Raw genomic sequence first — 27095 nt, 5'->3', positions numbered from 1 at the left:
CCAAGTCCAGCTCGCCGCAGCTTCCTGAGGAAGTAGAGACGCTGGTGGGCCTTCCTGACCAGATGAGATGTGTTGGTGTTCCAGGTGAGGTCCTCAGTGATGTGTACACCCAGGTACCTGAAGCTGGAGACCACCTCCACAGCTGCTCCTCCGATGTGCAGGGGGGGGAGAGGGCGCCTGTCTCTTCTGAAATCCACCACCATCTCCTTGGTCTTTTTCACATTGATGCAGAGGTTGTTGTTTCTGCACCACTGCTCCAGATGTTCCACCTCCTCTCTGTACTCTGACTCATCGTTGTCAGTGATGCGTCCCACTACTGCTGTGTCGTCCGCGAACTTCACTATATGACAGCTGGGGTGTCTCGCCGAGCAGTCATATGTCAGCAGGGTGAACAGGAGGGGGCTCAGCACACAGCCCTGCGGCGAGCCAGTGCTGAGGGTGATGGAGGAGGAGATGGTGTTGTGGATTCTGACAGTCTGTGTTCTGCTGGTCAGAAAGTCCAGGACCCAGTTCCCCAGTGTGGGACTCAGACCGAGGAGGGAGAGCTTCTGTACCAGGGTCTGTGGAATGATGGTGTTGAAGGCTGATGAGAAGTCCAGGAAGAGCAGACGGACATATGAGTTTCTGCTCTCCAGGTGGGTGAGGGTTGTGTGGACCACTGATGAGATGGCGTCATCAGTGGAGCGGTTCTTCCTGTAGGCGTACTGGTGGGGGTCCACAGTGACATCGATGGAGTTTTTGATGTGGCCCATGACCAGCCTCTCGAAGCACTTCATGACTACTGGGGTCAGAGCTATGGGTCGGTAGTCATTGAGGCCTGTCACTGTGGAGCACTTAGGGACGGGGACAATTGTGGCAGTCTTTAAGCAGGGGGGGACAGATGCCAGTGACAGTGAGGTGTTGAAAATGTCCGTCAGCACCTCAGACAGCTGATGAGCACAGTCCCTCAGAACCCGCCCTGGGATGTTGTCGGGGCCTGCAGCTTTGCGGGGGTTAATTCCTATCAGGGTTCTCCTCACGTCAGCTGTGGTCACTCTGAGGGGTGTGTCACCAGGTGGTGGTGTGAGTCTGGTGCTGGAGGGGGGGGAGTCAGGATCCTCGAAGCGGGCATAGAACCTGTTTAGTGCCTCTGGCAGGGAGGGGTCCAGTGGGCATTGTGCATCCCTGGTGTTGTAATTTGTGATGCACTTGATGCCCTTCCACATGCTCCGGGGGTCGTTGGAGGTGAAGTGACCCTGAATTTTCTGAGCATATGTGGCTTTGGCCCTCGAGATGCCCGCTGTCAGTTCTTTCCTCGCCACTCTCAGCGCTGATGCCTCACCTGACCTAAACGCAGCATCCCTAGCTTTCAGCAGAGCTCTGACCTCAGCATTCAGCCAGGGTTTCTGGTTTGGGAAGCAGGTTACTGTCCTGGTGGTGGTGACATCATCAGCACACTTAGAGATGAAGCCGAGGACGGAGGAGGTGTATTCCTCGAGGTCCACCTCTCCCTCATATGTGGCTGCCTCCCTGAAGACCTGCCAGTCTGTGCATTGAAAGCAGTCCTGTAGCACAGAGGCTGCATCACTGGGCCACACAGTGACAGTCTTCTTTGTTGGTCTGATCCGTCTCAGCAGGGGGCGGTAAGCTGGCGCAAGCAGGATGGAGATGTGGTCGGAGAGGCCAAGAGGGGGGCGGGGGAGAGCTCTGTATGCATCCTGAATGTTAGTGTACACACAATCCAGAATGTTATCTCCGCGTGTGGGGATGGTGACATGCTGGTAAAAACTGGGCAAAGTGTCTGTCAGTTTCACGTGGTTAAAGTCTCCCGCAACCACGTAAAACGCCTCCGGGTGCCTGCTCTGCAACGAGCTAATGGTGTCTTGTAGCTCCTGTAATGCTTCGTTAGCATTAGCGTTAGCATTAGCACCCGGCGGGATGTAAACAATGGTGACGAACACCGCGGTGAACTCCCGTGGCAGATAGTACGGCCGACATTTCACTGTCATAAGTTCTATCGCCTCAGAGCAGTAACTTTTTACCAGTCCACAGTTTGTACACCAACCTTCATTCACGTACACACAGAGTCCTCCTCCCCGTGTTTTCCCTGACCGGTGGTCACGGTCCGCCCGGAAAAGCTGTAGTCCGTCGATCTGGAAGGCTGAGTCCGGCATGTTGTGGTTTAGCCAGGTTTCTGTGAGGCAAAGAACAGCACAGTTCCTCATCTCCGTGGAAACACTCAGCCTCAGACGTAACAGATCCACTTTGTTGTCCAGGGAGCGGACGTTGGCCAGAAAGAGAGTTGGAATCGGCGCCCTGCTGGCCTTAAGCCGGACTTGCACGGCTGCTCGCTTTCCTCTCTTTTGTTTTCGGGAGCATCGCTTCCTCTTGCTGGCTGCTCCCCGTACTCTGCTGCGCCACTCCGTCGTCCTCAGGAGCCCCTGTCTTCCGAGTGCGGATTTCAGCGTCGGTGGGATTGTGGTAACCGAACTATCTCTGATGATCTTTAGTTCGGTAGAGCTGTACCTTACACGTGAATTTAGCGCTAAACTACTGCTAAAAACGGCCTCGAAGTGGGAAAAGTAAGGCTTAATCCTGGGAGCTCGAGAAGCCGCTGCATCACTGTGCGCCGCCATCTTGTTTTGATATGAGATATTAGCAGCAAGAAAAAGTGCAGAGTGCATAGAGGTGCAGTGTGCTAGTTTGCATTATACGTTGCCAGTTACTATTACAGGTTTGTTATATTGCACTATAGGTTGTTTAACAGTCTGACTGCCTGGGGAAAGAAGCTCTTCCCCATTCTGGAGGTGTGGGCAGTGATACTGCGGAACCTTCTGCCTGATGGTAGTAAGGTGAAGAGTCCATGGGAGGGATGGGTAATGTTCTTGACTTTGCGCAGGTAGCGGGTGTTGTAGATCTGAGACGGTAGTCATCCGTGGTTTCTGTTTGGGATGTGTGGTGATGGACTAAAGAACATTTTTACTTTCACTGATTTTCCACATTTATTACCAATAAATCCCATGTGCAGAGTCAAACCCACACAGAATGTGTGTATCACAGCCTGCTAGATCTGATTCCTCTGAGCCAGGAAATATTAAAACACATCAGTGAACCACACTGTTACACTGGGTGACATGTAGATAAATCCACAGATCAAAATAGTCCCCACTACTGTTCTTTAGAGCTAATATGAGTCAGGTCATCAACATGTGGAAACTGCACATATTTTATAATTAATGGACACAACAGTGTTGTTTATGGATGCTGGTGTGTTGCCTCCATCCTTCAGTATAGTGTTCAGTGCTACATGGTGACGTTGCTGCAGGACGTCAGCTGAGACTTCCCAGAATGACTTTGTCCTCAGACAATTTATCAGTGATTGATGTGATATGAATAAAAATGTGTTTGTGTTTTCAGAGGTCAGGACCACAGACTGAGAGCAGAGTCTCCAGGATCCAGCTGTCCGCCTATGAAGAGAGCAAGGTACAAAGAGTTTAATCCTCCAGACTTCAGTAATGAACCTGGACCCTCAGACACAAAGTAAGAGAGTTTCTAGTGTAAACTGACCTGAGGATGATTCAGTTCTCAGACATATTTGAAGGAAACAGGGAGACACCAGGGGCCAGATCCATAAAACACTGTGTCCACACAAAGACAGAAATATGCACACACACTCTTTTCAGCAGATTTATAAAGCAGAGCTTTCTCATGTTACTGTTTTATCAGTATCAGTCACTGTGAGAGTTGGTGTATGAACACGAGCCTGATTGCCACTTCCAGAGTCTGTAGACCTGTCAGTGAAAAGAAGGACGAAGAAGAAACACAGTGTCTCCATGTTGGAGGTTCCACTTTAATGATTTACACATCTGAGCCTTTAAGAGCTTCTAGACAAACATGACAACGAGCTGATAGGACTCAATACATCATCAAGATAAAATACATTATCAGAGCCTGAAAGAATCCCAACAATCTCACAGTAATCCACCCAAAACATCCAAGAGTATCTCAGTAAGTTCAAATATTTGTTGGAAAATGTGTAAGATATAAAATCTGAGAGAAAGATCCAGAACAAGTGCTGGACTGCAGACAGTCAGTCAGAGCAGCACTGTACAAAGTAAGACTGTACATCTGTCTGCTCATGTCATCATCTCTGAAAACAGGACCTGTGGTTTGATACAGAGTCATTTGTTCTATCATACAGCTTTGGCATTTAAGATGATTAGAAATACCACAAAATGACAAAGCTTTTCTTTGCTTTTCTTTAGTTTTTATGCAGCTGATGAAAGAAATGAGCAGATTCTCAGATTCTCTTTCTTTAGTCTGACATTATTTCTTCTGTGTCAGCAGATTTTCAGCAGATAGTGGTCTGCAGGAGGTTTTAGATGAACATAAGATCAGTCTGAGGAGGAGATGTGAACGTGTGACTGAAGGAACTGATGGAACAGGAAGTGAAACCCTCCTCAACAGGATCTACACTGAGCTCTACATCACAGAGGGACAGAGTGAAGAGATTAATACCCAACATGAGGTGAGGCAGCTGGAGACAGCTTCCAAGATGGAGACCCTCCATGACACTCCAATCAAGTGCCACGACATCTTTAAAGCCTTACCTGAGCAACAGAGACGCATCAGAGTCGTTCTGACGAACGGCGTCGCTGGCGTTGGAAAAACCTTCTCAGTGCAGAAGTTCACTCTGGACTGGGCAGAGGGCTCTGAAAACCAAGACGTCAGTCTGCTGGTTCTGCTTTCGTTCAGGGAGCTGAACCTGATCAAAGATGAGCAGTACAGTCTTCTCATGCTGCTCCACATTTTCCATCCAACATTAAAGAAGGTCACAGCAGAGAAGCTCGCTGTCTGTAAAGTGTTGTTCATCTTTGACGGCCTGGATGAAAGCAGACTTTCACTGGATTTCAGTAACAGGAAGGTCGTGTCTGATGTCTCACAGAAGTCATCTGTCAGTGTGCTGCTGACAAACCTCATCCAGGGGAATCTGCTTCCCTCGGCTCTGGTCTGGATAACTTCCCGACCTGCGGCAGCCAATCAGATCCCTCCTGCACATGTTGACAGGGTAACAGAAGTACGAGGCTTCACTGACTCCCAGAAGGAGGAGTACTTCAGGAGGAAATCCAGTGATGAAGAGCTGTCCAGAAGAATCATCTCACACATCAAGACATCCAGGAGCCTCCACATCATGTGTCAGATCCCAGTCTTCTGCTGGATCTCTGCTACAGTTCTGGAGCACATGTTGACCACAGAGCAGAGAGGAGAGCTGCCCAAGACCCTGACTGACCTGTACTCACACTTCCTGCTGGTTCAGACAAAGAGGAAGAAGCACAAGTATGATGAGGGACATGAGACGAGTCCACAGGAGCTGACGGAGGCTGACAGGGAAGTTCTTCTGAAGCTGGGGAGGCTGGCGTTTGAACATCTGGAGAAAGGAAACATCATGTTCTACCAAGAAGACCTGGAGCAGTGTGGTCTTGATGTCACAGAGGCCTTGGTTTACTCAGGAGTTTGTACAGAGATCTTTAAAAGAGAGAGTGTGATCTTCCAGAAAACAGTCTACTGCTTTGTTCATCTGAGCATTCAGGAGTTTCTGGCTGCAGTCTACATGTTCCACTGTCACACAGAGAGGAAGACAAGTGAGCTGAGGACTTTCCTGGGAGAAAACTGCAAACACTGGGACTCAAGCCCTTCAGACCGTTTTGTTAACTATAGCAGCCACTCATCACTCGATGTTCTCCTCAGTGATGCCATGAAGAAATCCCTCCAAAGTAAAAATGGCCACCTGGACCTGTTTGTTCGCTTCCTTCATGGCCTGTCTCTGGAGTCCAACCAGAGACTCTTAGGAGGCCTTCTGGGTCAGACAGAGAACAGACCAGAAATCATCCAGAGAGCCATCGACAAACTGAAGGAGATGAACAGTGATGATATCTCTCCTGACAGAAGCATCAACATCTTCCTCTGTCTGATGGAGATGAACGATCGCTCAGTACATCAGGAGATCCAAGAGTTCCTGAAGTCAGAGAACAGATCAGAGAAGAGACTCTCTGAGATCCACTGTTCAGCTCTGGCCTACGTTCTGCAGATGTCAGAGGAGGTTCTGGATGAGTTGGACCTGAACAAGTACAACACATCAGAGGAGGGACGACTGAGACTGATCCCAGCTGTGGGGAACTGCAGAAAGGCTGTGTAAGTCCAGACATGATCTTTAACATTATCAGTCAGTGTAGATTAGTAGTTTAGTTTTTTCAAATATACACAGTATGAAATTATTCTCATTATTCTCATAATAGTTTTATAATCTTTAGGTCAGCTGTGTGTTTTTATGGAGATGTTTTAAATGTTGTGTTTGTCAAACAGATTTTTCTGTTGCATGATTATTGCTGTTAAGTTTTTCTGTTTATTTATTAGTAACTGTTACATTCTACATTCATTTGTTAATTTATCATGTTATTTTCAGTCTTTTTGTTTTCATGTAAACCTGATAAATCAAATTCACATTTCAGGTGATTCAACTCTACTGAAAACATAATTATGAATATTATCTTCTATTTCTGCCAATAGATCCCCCTAAATCCTCCACACTGCTCCTTTAAAGTCTTTCCATATTTTGTGTTAAATCAAATCAGGCTTTATTGTCACTTTGCTGTACATACAACTGCAGTGCAGACAAAATGAGACAGTGTTTCCTGGGTTCAGGAGAGTGAAGTTAAAAAAACACAAAAGAAGTAAAAGTTGTAATAATAAATAATAGGTGTGCTGTCTTTAAAAGATAAAAATAAAATCTAAAGTTCATAATTTAAAAGTGTTAAAAAGTATAAAAATGGAAAATGTGTATTCTTCTTTAGCTCATAGAAATTGTATCAGAGTGAGTGTTCTGTACTTTTCTTGGTTTTTGGAAACAGCGACAGAGTGAGCGCTGTTTCCGTTAATATTCTCTCTTGCCGCTCCGCTCTGCTCCGTTACTTCAGTCAACAAGTTTAGTCAGTAACGTAGACACGTGCTCAAAAAGTTGGTTAATGTGGTTGCACACACTTCAGCCTGAGAACGCTAGTAAGTATTGTGTGTGTGTAGTTTCCAAAGTGATATGTTTATTGTGTTGTGTAAGAAAAGGCACGCCTCGCATTCTTCATTGGAGTACAGACCTTATCTGGCTGTCTAGTTTTGTAAGGGTACGCGTGGTGAGGGCAGTACACTAAGTAAATACAAAAGAAAAAAACAAACACACTCAGTCCCTGCAAACAGCCCCCTCCCCCTGAACCTCCACCCCTGAGACCCCACCCCCCACTCCCCACATACGTCCCCAAACATACTGCAAGATGCCCATTGTGAGAGATTGTCAGTAAATGTCCACAGCAGCAGACTGTCATTAAAGTCTCACTGCTGAGCATTAAAGAGGCCAGTGCTGTCTTTGGGTCAGTAATGGTGGATATGTCTGTGATTCAGCTGTTCAGTGCTCTAACAGTCGGAAGCTGTTGATGAGTCTGGAGGTTCTGCCTTTTATGCTCCGAGACATAAGACAGAAGCAGGTGTTTTCTCTCCTGGTGTAGAGGACAGTAGAATCAGGAAACACACACCTTCAGCCAAGAACAGAGGTCTGAATATATCAGAGCAGAATGGGAGAATTCAGTATTCTTCTACACATTTGTCTGAGTCAGACTGATGAAGCTTCATTCAGCTACAGCTGAACTCATGAAGTCATTTCTTACAGTGTAGTTGTGTTAGGAGGAGACCACTTCACAGTCAGTGTGGACCACAGGAAGAACGGCTGCCACCAAAGACTCTTTAAATCAATGTGTGACATCTGACTGTTGGTTGAAGTCAAGAAATGTGAATTTATCCATTAATGTTGTTTAATGACACAAAGTTCAGGAAGAAGAAGGTCATGTAAAACCTTCAATGATGAAGAGGATTTGAGTCCAACATGTCTGATTTGATCTTTATCTTCTAATTCCAGACTTGACTGAGGTCAGCAGCATGTTATGAATCTGTGTTGACATGAATAGTTGTATGAATGTTGTGGTGACATTTGGATGATGTGTGTAGAAGGCTGACATTATGATGATCCACAATAAGAGAAGGACAAAGTCTCTACTCATGTTAGTGAAAGCTCATTGATTAGGACATATCTGATTGGATTAGAAATGATTTTTATCCACATGATTTATTCTTTATTCAGATTGAATTACTGCAGTTTGTCAGAGATCAGCTGTGCTTCTCTGGCCTCAGCTCTGAAGTCCAACCCCTCCCATCTGAGACACCTGGACCTGAGCTACAACAAGCTGTGGGATTCAGGAGTGAAGCTGCTGTGTGGTTTTCTGGAGAGTCCACACTGTAGACTGGAGACTCTGAGGTCAGTTCACTGTCTGTTACTGTTGTAGATCTTAGATCTTTAATCCACAACTGAACCTGGTTTATCTTCATCCAGAACTTGAATCCATTCATCTTGAATGAATGAGATCTGAAATAGTTGTTGTTCCATATTGTGACTTTTTCTTCTCTCAGACTAAGAATTATTCCTTCAGTTTCACTTCATTTCAGTCAGTTGTCATGAATAATGTCTGTTGACTTCAATGAAACCTTCAGAACTCACACACTCATATCAGTCAGCAGACTAATGTTTTCTAAATGAAGTGTAGAAAATGTCCAGTGTGAGTTGTTCAAAGTCCATTTTTATCACAACAATATACAGAAGATCCTCAGAACTAATATTTGTACAAATCAATTGAAAAACATATTATTATTAATATTATCACTATTGTTGTTATTGTTATTGTTATTATTATTATTATTATTATTAGTAGTAGTAGTAGTAGTGGTTGCATTAAATTGTATGTATGTGACTTTGCTGCTGAGCATTTTCCAAAGTGTTCCATTAAATCCATCTGTAATGTCGGGATCAAATAGTTGTTGTTCAGTTGAATATGTGTTTAGTTGTGGATTTCCTGAGCTGATCTGCAGGATAGAGACCACGACCAAGCAAGACATTTTTCCTGGATCAGGACTGAACATTTGAAGATTGTTCCAAGATGGCGCCGCGGATGGCGACCTCGGTACTTCGCTCTCTTGCACTTTGCGTGTTTTTTCGGAGCTTTTTGTAACCCCTCACTGATCACTTTCACCAGAGAGGAGCTTCTAAATATCAGAGAGACATCCCCAGATCTTTCTCCCCCGGCTTTCATCAATCCGGAAAGTTTTACAGAGATTTTGGTCGGAGGCGCAGCAGCGCTCTATGGAATTTGCCGGAGACGCCGTCGTGGGAAACGAGCAGGAGCGCTCGTCAAGCTGAGGCAGAGGGGACTTCGCACCTCGCTCCTGTCTATTCACCTGGCCAACGTCCGCTCCCTGGCGAACAAAATAGATGAACTGCTGCTGCTCAACCAAATCAACTCGGACTTTCATAGATCCGCCGCCTTGTGTTTCACTGAATCCTGGCTCTGTGAGCGCATCCCGGACAGCGCACTACGGCTGCCGGGCTTCCAACTTTTCCGTGCGGACCGTTGCACTGAGCTCTCAGGGAAAACGAAAGGGGTGGAATCTGTTTCTATATAAACGAAGGTTGGTGTACAGATGTCACGGTATTAGAAAAGTCGTGCAGCCCTCACCTAGAGACACTTTTTATAAATTGCAAACCTTTTTATTCTCCGCGGGAGTTCTCCTCGTTTATTATGGTCGGTGTTTACCCCCCCCAGCTTGCGTAACACATGCGTTACAACAGCTGGCCGACCAGATATCAGACACTGAGAGAAAACACCCGGACTCCCTCATTATCATTCTCAGGGATTTTAACAGCGCAAACCTCACACGTGAGCTTCCTAAATATAGGCAGCACATCAAATGTCCCACCAGAGACTCAAACACACTGGACCATTGCTACACGGTTTTGAAAGATGCCTACCGCGCTGTCCCACGCGCAGCAATTCAATTCAATTCAATTCAATTTTATTTATATAGCGCCTTCCACAATCAAAATTGTCTCAAAGCGCTTTACAGAGACCCAGAGTCTGACCCCAGAGCAAGCACTTAAGGCGACAGTGGCAAGGAAAACTCCCTTTTAACAGGAAGAAACCTTGAGCAGAACCTGGCTCAGATGGGGGACCCTCCTGCCGATGGCCGGGCTGGGTGAAAGGAGGAAAAGGAGGAAGATAGGACAACTAGGAATGGAGGAGAGGGGGAGAAGGACATGCAGCATAATACAGACAATGTGGGTCAGTATTTACATTACAGTTAGTGAACAGTTATTGGATAATGTATGCTCAGCAGATTAGAATTATGAAACAGAGCACGGAGGCAAAAAGCTGTAATGACTAGTAATTATTTACATTACAGTTTGCAAAGAATATTAATCCAATATTTATCTGTAGCAGAATGGAACATTAAACATGTTAGAAATAGATCATTGTAAACAATAAACAGCAGCAGGTGGGTGGAGCCAGGACCACAGAACATGCAGCTCCGGAGCCAGAGATACCTGCAGAAAGGTACAGAGAAAGAGAGACCAGAGAGAAACAAACACAGGACTACGGGACAGAGAGGACACAGAGTTAATGACATGTAATAAAGGATAATAAATTTGAGAGTGGGACTGAGGAGAGAAAGAAGAAGAAGTGCGCAGTAGATCATGGGACGTCCCCCAGCAGCCTAGGCCTATAGCAGCATAACTAGGGGATGATTCAGTTGCCTGAGCCAGCCCTACTAAGGGCTATATCCTTAACTGTAACAGTGTCTATAGAGATAATTGTGACTAACTATAAGTTTAATAAATAACTAGGACTGTAACTACAACTAATTATAAGCTTTATCAAACAAGAAGGTTTTAAGCTTCGTTTTAAAATCAGAGAGGGTGTCTGCTTCCCGAACCCAAACTGGCAGCCTGATAGCTAAAGGCTCGGCCTCCCATTCTACTTTTAGAGATTTTGGGAACCATAAGCAAACCTGCATTCTGGGAACGAAGCAATCTGTTGGGATGATATGGTACTATCAGCTCTTTGAGATATGAAGGAGCCTGGCCATTGAGGGCCTTATATGTAAGGAGAATGATTTTAAAATCAATTCTGGATTTTACAGGAAGCCAATGAAGAGAAGTTAGTACAGGAGTAATATGATCTCTCTTGCTAATTCCAGTCAGTACTCTCGCTGCAGCATTTTGGATCAGCTGGATGCTTTTTACAGAGTTAACTGGACATCCTGGTAATAGGGAATTACAGTAGTCCAGCCTAGAAGTAACAAAAGCATGGACTAATTTTTCAGCATCACTCTGCGACAGAATGTTCCTAATCTTACTGATATTGCGCAGGTGAACGAAGGCGGTCCTAGAGACTTGTTTTATATGTGAGTTAAAGGACAAATCCTGATCAAAAATAATTCCAAGGTTCCTCACAGTTGTACTGGAGGCTAAATTAATGCCATCCAGAGCAACTATATGATTAGATAAACTGTTTCTGAGGTGTTTGGGACCAAACAAAATAACCTCAGTTTTGTCTGAATTCAGAAGAAGAAAGTTACAGGTCATCCAGGCCTTTATGTCTTTAAGACATGCCTGAAGTATGGCTAACTGATCTGTTTCGGTAAACAATATCGGTCCAAGCACAGAACCCTGTGGAACTCCATGACTTACTCTGGTATATATGGAGGGATCATCATTAACATGAACAAACTGGTATCTATCTGACAGATATGATTTAAACCAGTCTAGTGCTCTTCCTTTAATCCCAATAACATGTTCCAGTCTTTCCAATAGGATATTATGATCAATGGTGTCAAATGCAGCACTAAGATCTAGCAGGACAAGTATAGAGACGAGTCCATTATCTGATGCTATAAGAAGGTCGTTGGTAACTTTCACCAGTGCTGTTTCTGTGCTATGATGAACTCTAAATCCTGACTGAAAAACTTCAAACAAACCGTTCCTATGTAGATGGTCACACAACTGAGATGCAACAGCCTTTTCAAGAATTTTAGAATTAAAGGGGAGATTGGATATAGGTCTATAGTTTGCCAAAATGTCAGAGTCCAGAGAAGGCTTTTTAAGTAAAGGTTTGATAACTGCAACCTTAAAAGCCTGTGGAACATATCCTGTAACCAAAGAGAGATTTATCTGATCTAATATGTGAGTGCCAATCAAAGGCAATACATCTTTAAGAAGTCTGGTCGGGATAGGATCCAAAAGACATGTTGATGATTTAGAGTTAGAAACTATTGAAGTCAATTCAGCGAGATCTATGGGAGAGAAACAGTCTAACGACAAATCAGGACTGGCAGACATTTCTAAAGATGCTGTTCTAGACATACCTACATCATTAACGGTTGTAGGCAGGATAAGATGGATTCTGTCTCTAATGTCTACTATTTTATTGCTAAAGAAGCTCATAAAGTCATTACTAGTGAGAGCTAGAGGGATGGATGGTACAACAGAGCTATGGCTCTTTGTCAGCCTGGCTACAGTGCTGAAAAGAAACCTAGGGTTGTTCTTGTTTTCCTCTATTAATGATGAGTAATAGGCAGTTCTTGCCTTACGGAGGGCTTTTTTATACATTATAAAGCTATCTTTCCAGGCTAGGTGGAATTCCTCTAAATTAGTGGATAACCATTTCCTTTCCAGCTTTCGTGATATCTGCTTTAAAGTACATATTTGTGAATTGTACCATGGAGCTAGCTTCCTCTGATTACTGACCTTCTTTTTCAAAGGGGCAACAGAGTCAAGGGTTGAACGCAATGAAGCAGCAGTATTATCAACTAGATAGTCTATATCTGCTGGAGTAAAGTTTAGGCCATTGCCCTCTGTAAAACTGGCACATGGCAGCGGAGATAATAAAGATGGAATAGCTTCCTTATATTTGATAACAGCATTATCAGACAAATATCTACAGTAGTTAGTTTTTTTCCCAGATGCTGTGCAGTTCATGATTGTAAATTCAAATGTTACTAAAGAATGATCAGATAAAACAGGGTTCTGAGGGAATACTGTCAAATATTCAGCTTCTATGCCATAGGTCAGTACAAGATCAAGGGTGTGATTGAAACAGTGAGTTGGTTTGTTAACATTTTGTAAAAAGCCAATTGAGTCTAATACTGAATAGAAAGCAGTCTTAAGGCTGTCATTGTGGGTATCGACATGAATATTAAAGTCGCCCACTATAATTACTCTATCCGTACTAAGCACTAAATCAGATAAAAATTCAGTGAATTCAGACAAAAACTCAGAGTAAGCAGCAGGTGGACGATACACCACAGCAAATAGTACTGGTTTTTCTGTCTTCCAATTTGGATGTGAGAGGCTGAGGATAAGGCTTTCAAATGTACTATATTTCGGCTTAGGTCTAGGATTAATTAATAAACTTGAGTGGTAGATTGCTGCCACTCCTCCTCCTCGGCCTGTGCCTCGAGGAATGTGATAATATGACTAGCAGGGGTTGACTCATTTAGACTGACATACTCTTCCTCCTGCAGCCAGGTCTCAGTCAGACAGAATAAGTCAATCTGCTGATCCATTATCAAATCATTCACTAACAGAGATTTAGACAAGAGAGATCTAATGTTTAATAGCCCACATCTGATTGTGATGTTTTTAGGTTCAGATGCTTTTGTAGTATAAATTTTTTTGAGGTTTTTATGAATAACACCTCTTGCATTTTTTAATTTATGCACTTTTTGTTGATGGGGAGCAGACACAGTCTCTATAGGATAAAGGGAATCGTTAGAATGGTAGGAATAGTAAGAATCATGGGTGGGTGACAGCTCTAGAACAACTGCAGAGAAGCGTGTAGGACTGCAACTCTGCCTCCTGGTCTCAACTCTGGGTTGTCATGACATGTCATATTTCTAGATATGAGAGCTGCACCATCCAAAGTGGGATGGATGCCGTCTCTCCTAATCAGACCAGGTTTTCCCCAAAAACTTTTCCAGTTGTCAGTGAAGGCCACGTCGTTTGCTGGACACCACCTAGACAGCCAGCGACGGAATGATGACATGCGGCTAAACATTTCATCACTGGTCAAATCGGGCAGGGGTCCAGAGAACACTACGGAGTCCGACATTGTTTTGGCAAAGTTACACACCGACTCCACATTAATTTTAGTGACCTCCGATTGGCGTAATCGGGTGTCATTACCGCCGACGTGAATAACGATCTTACCAAATCTACGTTTATCCTTAGCCAGCAGTTTTAAATACGATTCAACGTCGCCCTCTCTGGCCCCAGGAATGCATTTAACTATGGTCGCTGGAGTCTCTAACTTCACATTTCGCAAAATGGAGCTGCCAATAACCAGAGTTTTTTCCTCAGCAGGTGTGTCGCTGATTGGGGAAAATCTGTTTGAAACATGAAGCGCTTGATGGTGAACCACGGGCCGTTGTTTCATGCTATGTTTCCTTTGGACTGCCACCCAGCCGCCCTGGTTTCCCGACTGCTCGGGAGCTGCCGGGGAACGGCTGACAGGAGCTAACGTAGGACGGCTAGCTGTAGCTAATTTAGGCTGGTCCGCATCGGCTACAGGGGACTGACTAGCTAGCGCTGCTACGGGGCGATTATCTATGGTGCGGAGCCGAGCCTCTACTTCCCTAAGTCTCGCCTCCAATGCTACAAAAACTAGCACTAGGGCTCTCTGATCACTGTCTGCTTCATCTCATCCCAACCTACAAGCAGAAACTGAAATCTTCTAAGCCTGTGGTTAGGACTGTGAAGAAATGGACAGAGGAGTCAAAGCTGGAGTTACAGGCCTGCTTTGACTGCACTGACTGGAGTGTTTTTGAAGCTGCAGCCACTAACATCAACGAACTTACTGACACTGTGACATCATACATCAGTTTTTGTGAGGACATGTGTGTGCAGACCAAGACCTTCTGCACATATAACAACAACAAGCCATGGTTTACTCCCAATCTGAGGAAGCAGTGCCAGGCCAAGGAGGAGGCCTACAGGAGTGGGGACCAGGCCCTGTTTAAACAGACCAGCAACAAACTGACCAAGGAGATCAGAGTGGCAAAGAGAAGCTACAGTGAGAGGCTAAAAAACAGCCTCTCAACAAATGACTCTGCATCAGTTTGGAGAGGTCTAAATCACATCACCAACTACAGGAGACCATCCCCCCACCCTGCGGAAGATCCCAGACTGGCTGAGGAACTTAACACCTTCTACTGCAGGTTTGATAAGGACTTTCTCACACCTCACGGCCACACAAAGAACCCACCTGCAACACCTCCCCCACTGCTCCAGCCTCCCCCGCCTGCCCTGACGATCCGTGAAGAGGATGTGTGTCGGCTCCTTCAGAGACAAAAGACCAGGAAGGCTCCAGGACCTGATGGAGTGTCCCTCTCCTGCCTGAGAGTCTGTGCTGAGCAGCTGACGCCCATCTTCACCCGGATCTTCAACCAATCCCTGGAGCTGTGTGAAGTGCCCTCCTGCCTCAAACGCTCCACCATCATCCCAGTGCCCAAGAAGCCCACTATCACTGGACTTAATGACTACAGACCCGTCGCCCTGACGTCTGTGGTCATGAAAACTTTTGAGAGACTGGTGTTGAACCACCTGAGGGACATAGCTGGCCCCCTGCTGGACCCCCCGCAGTTTGCCTACCGGGCAAACAGGTCGGCGGATGATGCAGTCAACATGGGACTGCAACACATCCTGCACCACCTCGACTCCCCAGGGACATATGCAAGGATCCTGTTCGTGGACTTCAGTTCAGCGTTCAACACCATCATCCCTGAACTCCTCCATCAGAAGCTCTCCCAGCTCACAGTGCCCGCCTCCACCTGTCAGTGGATCACCAGCTTCCTGACGGAGAGGCAGCAGCAGGTGAGGCTTGGGAGAATCACATCCAAGACCCGGTCCATCAGCACTGGTGCCCCCCAGGGGTGTGTCCTCTCCCCACTGCTCTTCTCCCTCTATACTAATGACTGCACCTCAAGTGATTCATCTTGAGGTTCGCAGACGAAACCACTGTCATTGGACTGATCCAGGACAGCAACGAGTCTGCTTACAGACAGGAGGTGAAACAGCTGGTCCTGTGGTGTGGTCAGAACCACCTGGAGCTGAACCTGCTCAAAACAGTGGAGATGACAGTGGACTTCAGGAGAAAACCCCCACTTCCCTCCCCCTCACCATCATGAACAATACAGTGTCCACCGTGGAATCCTTCAGGTTTCTGGGTACCACCATCTCCCGGGACCTGAAGTGGACCCTCCACATTGACTGTTTAAGGAAGAAGGCTCAGCAGAGGTTATACTTCCTACGTCAGCTCAGGAAGTTTAACCTGCCTAAGGAGCTGCTGATCATGTTTTACAGCACCATCATCCAGTCTGTCCTCTGCACTTCCATCACCGTCTGGTTTGGATCAGCCACCAAACGGGATAAGACTGGACTGCAACAGACAATCCGGGCTGCAGAGAGGATTATCGGCACCGACCTGCCCTCCATACAAGACCTATACCAGGTCAGAGTTAGGAACCATGCTAAAACATCTCTGCAGACCCCTCACATCCTGGTCACATACTGTTTAAACTCCTCCCCTCCGCCAGGCGCTTCAGAACATTGCTCCCCAAAACCAGCCGATACAAGGACAGTTTCTTTCCCCAGGCTGTGGCTCTGATGAATATGTGACTGTTTTTTCCCCACTACCTCCTTCAGCATCTTTGCACATTTTCCACTACCTCATTTCACCGTCTCTTTTTATGTTTTTTGCACTATAACCTGCACTATTTCTCTCAATAGCCTGAATATATATTTATAATAGTCTGAATATATATTTATATATATGTAAATAGTTATATAGTTATCTTCTGGAACAAAATTGCACTACCCACATTCAGACTGTCCCATTGCAGCATTAGTGTTGTACCGCAGGAGAGGAAGAAAAACCGGAGTCAAATTACTTGTTTGTATGTACAAACTTGGCCAATAAATCTGATTCTGATTCTGAAGTTTGATCCATTTCAGTGGTGAATCAAAGTCAGTTTTTAGTCCAACATGTCTGATTTGATCTTTATCTTCTAATTCCAGATTTGACTGAGCTCAGCAGCATGTTATGAATCTGTGTTGACATGAATAGTTGTATGAATGTTGTGCTGACATTTGGATGATGTGTGTAGAAGGCTGACATTATGATGATCCACAATAAGAGAAGGACAAAGTCCCTCTACTCATGTTAGTGAAAGCTCATTGATTAGGACATATCTGATTGGATTAGAAATGATTTTTATCCACATGATTTATTCTCAGATTTAGTTCCTGCACTTCGTCAGAGATCAGCTGTGCTTCTCTGGCCTCAGCTCTGAAGTCCAACCCCTCCCATCTGAGAGACCTGGACCTGTGTAACAACAAGGTGCAGGATTCAGGAGTGAAGCTGCTGTGTGGTTTTCTGGAGAGTCCACACTGTAGACTGGAGACTCTGAGGTCAGTTCACTGTCTGTTACTGTTGTAGATCTTATATCTTTAATCCACAACTGAACCTGGTTTATCTACATCCAGAACTTGAACTTGAATCAGTTCATCTTGAATGAATGAGATTCCTCTGGTTCATCACCAACAGCTTCACATTTCACACAGATTTCCCCCAATCAGCGACACACCCGCTGAGGAAAAAACTCTGCTTATTGGCAGCTCCATTTTGCCAAATGTGAAGTTAGAGTCTCCAGCGACCACAGTTAAATGCATTCCTGGGGCCAGAGAGGGCGACGTTGAATCCTATTTAAAACTGCTGGCTAAGGATAAATGTAGATTTGGTAAGATCGTTATTCACGTTGGCGGTAAAAAACACCCGATTACTCCAATCAGAGGTCACTAAAATTAATGTGGAATAGATTTTATTAGACAACCAAAGTTTTGACAACCCATTCCAACAATTCCCTTTATCCTATAGAGACTGTGTCTGTCTGCTCCCCATCAACAAAAAGTGTATAAACCAAAAAAAAAGTTATTCATAAAAACCTAAAAAAAATCAGATTGTCTGAACCTAAAAACACCACAATCAGATGTGGGCTATCAAACATTAGATCTCTCTTGTCTAAATCTCTGTTAGTAAATGATTTGATAATGGATCAGCAGATTGATTTATTCTGTCTGACTGAGACCTGGCTGCAGGAGGAAGAGTATGTCAGTCTAAATGAGTCAACCCCTGCTAGTCATATTAATTATCACATTCCTTGAGGCACAGGCCGAGGAGGAGGAGTGGCAGCAATCTACCACTCAAGTTTATTAATTAATCCCAGACCTAAGCCAAAATATAGTACATTTGAAAGCCTTATCCTCAGCCTCTCACATCCAAATTGGAAGACAGAAAAACCAGTACTATTTGCTGTGGTGTATCGTCCACCTGCTGCTTACTCAGAGTTTTTGTCTGAATTCACATTAGTTGTATCTGATTTAGTGCTTTGTACGGAGAAAGCAATTATAGTGGGTGACTTTAATATTCATGTCGATACCCACAATGACAGCCTTAAGACTGCTTTTTATTCAGCATTAGACTCAATTGGCTTCTTGCAAAATGTTAACAAACCAACTCACTGTTTTAATCACACCCTTGATCTTGTACTGACTTATGGCATAGAAGCTGAATATATGACAGTATTACCTCAGAACCCTCTTTTATCCCATCATTCTTGAATAACATTTGAATTTACAATATGAACAATTGATCTACTGTAGATATTTGTCTGATAATGCTGTTACCAAATATAAGGAAGTTATTCCAAATTGATCTCAGTGGTAAGACCTAAACCAGCTTAGTGAGGTTCATTTGATGCCAATTAAATGGTCCAGTCTCTGTAGTAGGATGTGATGGTCAGTGGTATCAAATGCAGCACTAAGATCTAACAAGACCAGTACAGAGACGAGTCCTTTGTGTTATGCACTTAGTCGGTCATTTGTAACTTTCACTAATGCTGTCTCTGTGCTGTGATTCACTCTGAATCCTGACTGAAAATCCTCAGATAAATTATTGTTCTGTAGAAAGTCACACAGCTGATTGGTAACTGCTTTCTCAAGGATCTTAGAGAGAAAGGGAAGGTTAGATGTAGAGTAGGCTTCTTAAGAAGCAGTTTAATTACAGCTACTTTACAGGACTGTGGTACATAGCCTGTTAGTAAGGAGAGAGGTGCTGATTAGGGGAAAATTTCCTTGAGGACCCTGGTGGGGATCAGGTCTAAAAGACAGGTTGATGGTTTAGATGAAGAAATCATAGAAGTTAGTTGGTGAAGATCAATGGAAGAGAAACTTTCTAAATACATATCAGGTTTTACTGTTTCTGAGGGTCCTGTGCTTAAAGAAAAATCTGTGCTTATTGAGATCAGGAGGTGATCAATTTTGTCTCTGATAGTCAGAATTTTATTATTAAAGAAGCCCATGAAGTTGTTACTGCTGAGAGCTATAGGAATACATGGATCAATGGAGCTGTGACTCTCTGTCAGCCTGGCTACAGAGCTGAAGAGAAACCTGGGGTTGTTTTCATTGATTCAATCTCAATACCATATGACAGAACAAGGTTGAGGATGTGGTTAAAACAATGAGTTGGTTTATTTACACTTTGAGAGAAGAAGGCTATCATTGTTTACATCCACATGAATATTGAAATCACTTACAATAATGACTTCATCTGTACTGAGAACTGAACTTGATAAAAACTCAGAGAATTCAGACAGAAACTCAGAGTACGGCCCAGGAGGGAGGTACACTATAACAAACTGAACTGGCTGTAATGTTTTCCAGGTTGGATGAGAAAACCTAAGAACGAGGCTTTCAAATGAGATATAATTGATCAACTGTAACTATGGCAAATGCACTCAAAGATGATGGAGACAGCCTGAGTATAAGAATGCTCTGACTCAAAAATCATGACTCAACTTTCACAGACTAAACCTAAAAACTGGTAAATGGCTTCATTTACATAGAACTTTTACCCACAGCTCTTTGCTGCATTCACCCATTCACACACACTGATGGCAGCCAGCTACCATACAAGCTCCTGGTCCTGGTAACCTAAGGACATTTGATGTTGACAGGAGGAAAGCTGTGATTAATGGACAAACCTTTCTACCTGCTGAGACACAGCTGCCCTGTACTTACAACTAATAAACAATTTTATCAGAGGATTCAAACTAAATCAAATCAGATACCAACATTAACACAGTTACAGTCAAGACCTGAAGTATTTGGACAGTTATTGTTCTTCAGACTCTGAGCTTCATCACATTGAATATGAATTGAAATAATGGATCCTACATTAAAGAGCCAAGTCTCAGCTTTAATTTGAGCAGGTTGACATCAGTATAGAAAGAACTGTGTGGGAGATTCAGCCCTTTTAGTGGTTCAAAAGTAACTGGACAAATACACATGAAGTGAAACAAACTCATCAGATTTAATATTTAGTGTAAAATCCTTTGCAGTCATTGACTGTAGTATCCATTATTATATTTTAAAGTCAATGTGCTGAGAGTCTGAAGAACATAATGTCTAACTGTCCAAATACTTACGGCCTTTACTGTACATGTCTGTTTACTACTGATTGTGTCATATTTAACTGTCATGTCTCCAACTTGTTGAGAATAAAACAGAAAGAATTTGAATCAGAGCCAATGAAAGATGATCATCAATGTAGAAACTCCTCATTGGTTAGCAGGTGGATAAAGAGCTGATATTTCTGCTTCACTGAACAAATCTGTGTTTGATGTTTGGCCCAGTTTTCAAATGCAGGTCTGTTAATTTGCTGTGAGCTGCAGAGCAAACTGAGAGTTTTGTTCCTTTGATTGTCCTTTCAACACAAATGTTATTTGACTTTTTCTTCATTGTTTCCTCTTCAGGCTGAGCAGCTGTAACCTCTCAGAGAGAAGCTGTGAAGCTCTGTCCTCAGTTCTTATCTCCCAGTCCTCTAGTCTGAGAGACCTGGACCTGAATAACAATGACCTGCAGGATTCAGGGGTGAAGCTTCTGTCTGCTGGACTGAAGAGCCCACACTGTACCCTGGAGACTCTCAGGTCAGATCAAGTTCCAGTTTGTTTGAAATGACTGCAGATATTTCTTGAGTCCAGCAATGCTGACTTTAGAGAGGCCCATATCTAATGATTTTCACAGTTTATGCAATCTTGGAGTTTTTCAGTCTATTTGTTTTTATCCTTCTTGATATTTTGTAGAGCTCCTATACACTACTCACGATAAGTTAGGGATATTGTGAGAGACTCTGTGGATGTCATACGTAGGGTGTTTGTTTCACTTCAGAGTTTTTTGGGATAGGGAGGCAACTGTATTGGGGTGATAGCCACACCTCATTTTGTGTTTTCCATGTAATGGTCTCATTGTGTACAGTGCTCCTTACATATTGGGGCCAATACCAAAAAATACAAAAAGACAACCCTTTTCAATGTGGCATCACTTTCAACATTCTGTGGGTATAAAAATCTGGTATTGTCAGTAAGTCATTCCAAGTTCATCATTCAAACAGCCATGAACACACAACGTCACAACAGACGAGCAGCGCCACCTGGCCATAGTGCGCCTTCGGGTCCGTGGCAGGCAGTCAGATGTTGCTCGTGAACTTGGTGTGTCTCAAAGTGTCATCAGCAGACTTGCATCAAGACACAGAACTACTGGCAGAGTTCGTGACAGACCCAGGAGTGGAACCCCACGAGTGACCGATCGTAACGATGACCAGTGCCTATGCACTCAGACATCGTTATGCAACTGCCACACAGCTGCAGGCCCGTTTTATGAGATGTAACGGGTACTAGGGTTTCCAGACAAGCCATTCGCAACTGACTCCACCGCTTTGGCTTAAATGTCAGACGACCGTTGCAGTTGACTCCACTGACACCAAGACACTACTGTGAACGTTTGCAGTGGGCACAAGACCATGTGACCTGGACAATGCAGCAGTGGTCTACCGTCCTGTTCACTGATGAGTGTCGGGTCACCTTGCACAGAAATGATGGTCGTCAGCGTTGCTGGAGAAGGTGAGGTGAGCGATACGCCGAGGTCAACATAGTCCCCAGGGTTCGCTTTGGTGGAGGAGGTGCAACAGTCTATGCAGGCATCACCAGTAAGCGCAAAACAGATTTGGTTATTGTAGATGGCTCAGTCACTGTACGTTCTTACCTCAGAGACATCATAGAACCCATCATCATCCCCGAATTCCACCAGCACACTCCCAACTTTCTGTTCGTGGATGATAATGCTCCACCACATCGTGCCAGAATTGTCACAACTCGACTTCAGGAAGTCGGAGTGCCTCATATGGTATGGCCAGCAATGTCCCCTGACCTGAAACCCATAGAGCACGTCTGGGACCACCTGAAGCACAGACTGGATGATCGTACCCCACCCCCACGTGACCTGGCAGAACTGCGTGTAGCACTTGTGGAAGAGTGGAACGCATTGCCTCAGAACAACATCATGAGGCTAGTGAGGAGCATGAGACGTCGCTGTCAAGCTGTCATTGCGGTAAATGGTGAAAACACCCGCTACTGACATTGTCAATTTTTGTTATTTGGGGCTGTCCTTGATATGTTCTAAATTTTGGGGGTAATAAATATTAAACTAATGAAAACGGTGTTTCTTCTCATTCATTATTAGTGATATCAAAGGGAGCTTTTACTTATTTCATTAAAATTCAGACCAAATAGGAAAAGCACTCATGTAAATAACAATATACCTAACTTATTGTGAGTAGTGTATATTAACTCTGACTGAGATACACAAGCTCATCTATGCTTTGTTATAAAGTGGTTTAGATGAGACTTACAGCTCTTTACATGCTGCCTCTCATTCACCCATTCACACACACTGATGGCAGCCAGCTACCATACAAGCTCCTGGTCTGGCCATCAGGGTTGGTTTGAGGTTGAGGTTTTTAGCCTAAGGACACTTGATGTTGACAGAAGGAGAGTTGTGATTAATGGACAAACCTCTCTACCTGCTGAGACACAGCTGCCCTGTACTTACAACTAATGAACAACTTTATCAGAGGATTCAATCTAAATCAAATCAGGTACCAACATTAACACAGTTACAGTCAAGACCTGAAGTATTTGGACAGTTATTGTTCTTCAGACTCTGAGCTTCATCACATTGAATCTGAATTAAAATAATGGATCCTACATTAAAGAGCCAAGTCTCAGCTTTAATTTGAGCAGGTTGACATCAGTATAGAAAGTTTGTGGGAGATTCAGCCCTTTTAGTGGTTCAAAAGTAACTGGACAAATACACATGAAGTGAAACAAACTCATCAGATTTAATATTTAGTGTAAAATCCTTTGCAGTCATTGACTGTAGTATCCATTATTATATTTTAAAGTCAATGTGCTGAGAGCCTGAAGAACAAAACATGTCTAACTGTCCAAATACTTACGGCCTTGACAGTACATGTCTGTTTATTACTGATTGTGTCATATTTAACTGTCATGTCTCCAACTTGTTGAGAATAAAACAAAGGATTTGAATCAGAGCCAATGAAAGATGATCATCAATGTAGAAACTCCTCATTGGTTAGCAGGTGGATAAAGAGCTGATATTTCTGCTTCACTGAACAAATCTGTGTTTGATGTTTGGCCCAGTTTGCAAATGCAGGTCTGTTAATTTGCTGTGAGCTGCAGAGCAAACTGAGAGTTTTGTTCCTTTGATTGTCCTTTCAACACAAATGTTATTTGACTTTTTCTTCATTGTTTCCTCTTCAGACTGAGCAGCTGTAACCTCTCAGAGAGAAGCTGTGAAGCTCTGTCCTCAGTTCTCAGCTCCCAGTCCTCTAGTCTGAGACACCTGGACCTGAGTAACAATGACCTGCAGGATTCAGGGTTGAAGCTCCTGTCTGCTGGACTGAAGCGTCCACACTGTACCCTGGAGACTCTCAGGTCAGGAAACATCAACCTGTTTAGCTGATGATTTGCTCATATCTGATTTACATCAGTGGATAAACAGCTAACTTATGTGGGATTGTTCAAAGTAAATTTTACTTTGCAGAACTTTCTAGACTCAGACAATTATTCATTTTTCTTGTTTTTGCTTCAGTTTTTTTTAATCCTACAGATGATGTTTAAGGAATTTGCTTTAAATACATTGAACCTTGACCAAAATGGACCAGAACCAAAAACAAAAATATGAACAAAAAAGAACAACAATACAGAGCAGCAGGTGTTGACAGAGGGTTCCTGTGTGATGTTGTGTGTGTCTGCAGGCTGTCAGGATGTCTGATCACAGAGGAAGGCTGTGCTTCTCTGGCCTCAGCTCTGAGCTCCAACCCCTCCCATCTGAGAGAGCTGGACCTGAGCTACAATCATCCAGGAGACTCAGGAGTGAAGCTGCTGTCTGCTGGACTGAAGGATCCACAATGGAAACTGGACACCCTCAGGTATGGAGAGCCCTGCTGCAGCCACAGACACTGTGTGATAGAAGAGGAAGAGCTGGAAACATTTAGTGTGTCACAGCTGATGACAGATCTCTACAGAAGTGCTTTGAATTCAACAACACCACAAAGAGGGATTTTCTCTAATTCTGACTTCAGTATCTCATCATGACTCACTGTGTCATATTTAAGAGAAAATATGTGACAATCATTAAATCAGGTGTGGTCAGCTGTTTTTTGTGACCTGAGCAGGACTTTCTCAGACTGGATTTCATGCTGCATCAGCACAAAGCCAGCGTGGAAACATTTGAGCTGCAGCTGGTTGAACTGCTCCTGAACCAACAGAGCCACTTTGAGCACTCAGAGTGCTTTCACCACAACAACCCCAAAGACTTTAGATACCTGTTCAGTGCTGACACACTAATAATAACATCCCAACAATAATAAGACCATCTACACTGCTCAGAGACATTCATCTGCCAGTGTCTCAGACCAAAGAGGAAATTAAATCAGGTCTCTGATCATGTCTCTGTCTTCTAAAATATCCATGATCAATAATCAGCTGAACCTCTCTGAGATCCTGATCTTGTCATTCTGAGATGTTTTGTTGTGTCTGACACCAAAAGTGATATCAAATGGAGAAGACAAATGATGAAATCTTTCCTCCATGTCACCTCCCTGCTCCATATCATTCCAAGATAAGGACTCCAGGTCCTTTGTCTCTTTGCTGAATGAACAGAATAATCAAATCATCTGTGTATGAGAGCCATGTAATGTCCATGTTTGCATGCTGAAAGAGAACGTGCTGGTCTGACCCCCCTCCTCCTTTCAGGATGGAGCCTGGTGGAGTCCGATGGTTGAGACCAGGTCTGAGGAAGTGTAAGTGTGGTTTTCATTTGATTCCTGAAAACAAAGCAGCTCACATTCAACCATCTTCAAAGTGTCAATCAATGATCAGGTGATAGATCAATAACTGCAGCTGTGTTGTGTCTTCTTCTCTCCATCAGATTTCTGTGAACTCACCATCAACACAAACACAGTAAACAGAAAGATCAAACTGTCTGACAACAACAGGGAGGTGACACATGTGGAGGAGGATCAGCCATATCCTGATCATCCAGACAGATTTGACCAGTGGCCTCAGCTGCTGTGTAGTAATGGTCTGACTGGTCGCTGTTACTGGGAGGTTGAGGGGAGAGGAGGAGTTTCTATATCAGTGAGTTACAGAGGAATCAGAAGGAAAGGAGACAGAGAAAACTGTGTGTTTGGAAGGAACAATCAGTCATGGGAGCTGATCTGTGATAGTCATGCTTACTTGGTTTGTCACAATAACAAAACAACACGTGTCTCCTCCTCCTCTTCATCATCTTCCTCTGTCTCTGACAGAGTAGCAGTGTATGTGGACTGTCCTGCTGGCTCTCTGTCCTTCTACAGAGTCTCCTCTGACTCACTGATCCACCTCAACACCTTCAACACCACATTCACTGAACCTCTTTATCCTGGGTTTGGGCTCTGGTTCGGGTCGTCTGGTTCCTCAGTGTCTCTGTGTAGAGTGTAGCAGAGAGAGTCTCCTCCTGTTAGAGAAACTCTCTCACTGTTGAACAGATAGTTCAGTCTGTACATGTCTGTCTCTTTCACTCACACACACCTTTTCAGATTCATGTATTAAAGCAGTTTATTTGTTAAACTCTTCTAAATGATTCCTTGTAAACTTCTTCCTGTTCCAGTCCTTTAAAGATGGAAGCTACGATTATAACAGGAGAAAAATGTCACTGTAGTGGAATTGATGATTTTAGTTGTCTTGTGTGTATTTTGGTGCCGCCTAGTGGTGGCTGTTAAAATGCAGTTCAGGAAGGAAATGACATAAACAGGAAGTGACATAATCAGGAAGTATTTTCTTCTCAGTCTTCAGAGAGGAAGCAGTTCAGTGTGTGTCATCTGCATAATCCAGTCATTCAAATTCACCGAAGCTGCTTCATTTGTGAGTTAAATGTGTATTACAATTATATTGACACGGTTATATGTCCATTTCTGTAATTTGAGTACATTATTTTAGTTTGTTTGCCGCTTCATATATATATATATATATATATTGCAGTTGCTGGTTGGTTATTTATGTCAGATATATTTTCTTTATTTGCCAACTTATTCATCTGTTTGTATTTTTTGTGTTCTCATTTGTAGTTTTACAGAGAGATTACATATTTTCTTCATTAAAATTCCTGCCAAATACAACACACGGCCTGTTCCTTGGAGGATGTTAGTGCTGAAGATATTTTGTTAAGCTAGCTGTATAGCAGTAAGAAACGTTGCCTGCAACAACCTTCACTGAGGACAGCATAGTCACTGACTTACTTTTTAAGATTCTAATCATGATCTTGTCCTTTCACATAAAAAGCATCATTGTGAACATCAGTGTTTTGTCTTTCTCTGAATCTTGGGACAACTGAGCTGATTGAGTTCAAACTAAAATGCTGCCACAGTTTATCTGAAAGATCTGAGAAAAACCAAGATAGAAACTTGTCAAACTGTCTTTCAGAGGTTCACAGAGTTAGAAAGCTCCTGACTACTCTGAGGAGTTTAAGCCCCGATTCTATGAATTTTAAAAGTCAACTTTAAAAAAAAAAGACTCAGAACAGATGAGTGAAAACCAGCAGCTGAAATTTGACTAAAACAAGAAGCTGTGAAGTTTATTTGAAAAATGTTTAAAGAGTTTTTCAACTCTCAAAACTGTCATTTTTACAGTGTATACCTGGTGTTCACCCTGTTTTTCATGTTTTTCACAGTGAA

At 43.7% G+C, this 27095-nt stretch overlaps 1 protein-coding gene across 1 annotated transcript; it reads left to right on the top strand.

The window, feature by feature from the left end:
* Positions 1–5134: 5134 nt before the first annotated feature.
* Positions 5135–25944, top strand: LOC121190948 (the record flags this gene model as incomplete). Its single annotated transcript, XM_041051970.1, has 11 exons — positions 5135–6171; positions 8162–8330; positions 14813–15824; positions 16003–16415; positions 17226–17374; positions 20776–20949; positions 23641–23814; positions 24138–24311; positions 25138–25184; positions 25313–25853; positions 25884–25944. Coding segments are annotated over 11 exons (3921 nt in total), but the record flags the coding sequence as incomplete, so codon positions are not given.
* Positions 25945–27095: the final 1151 nt, after the last annotated feature.

Source organism: Toxotes jaculatrix, chromosome 12 (assembly GCF_017976425.1).
Source record: "Toxotes jaculatrix isolate fToxJac2 chromosome 12, fToxJac2.pri, whole genome shotgun sequence".
Classification (NCBI taxonomy): Eukaryota; Metazoa; Chordata; class Actinopteri; family Toxotidae; genus Toxotes; species Toxotes jaculatrix.
Note: the sequence above shows the minus strand (reverse complement) of the source record. Positions and strands in the feature narration are given on the sequence as shown.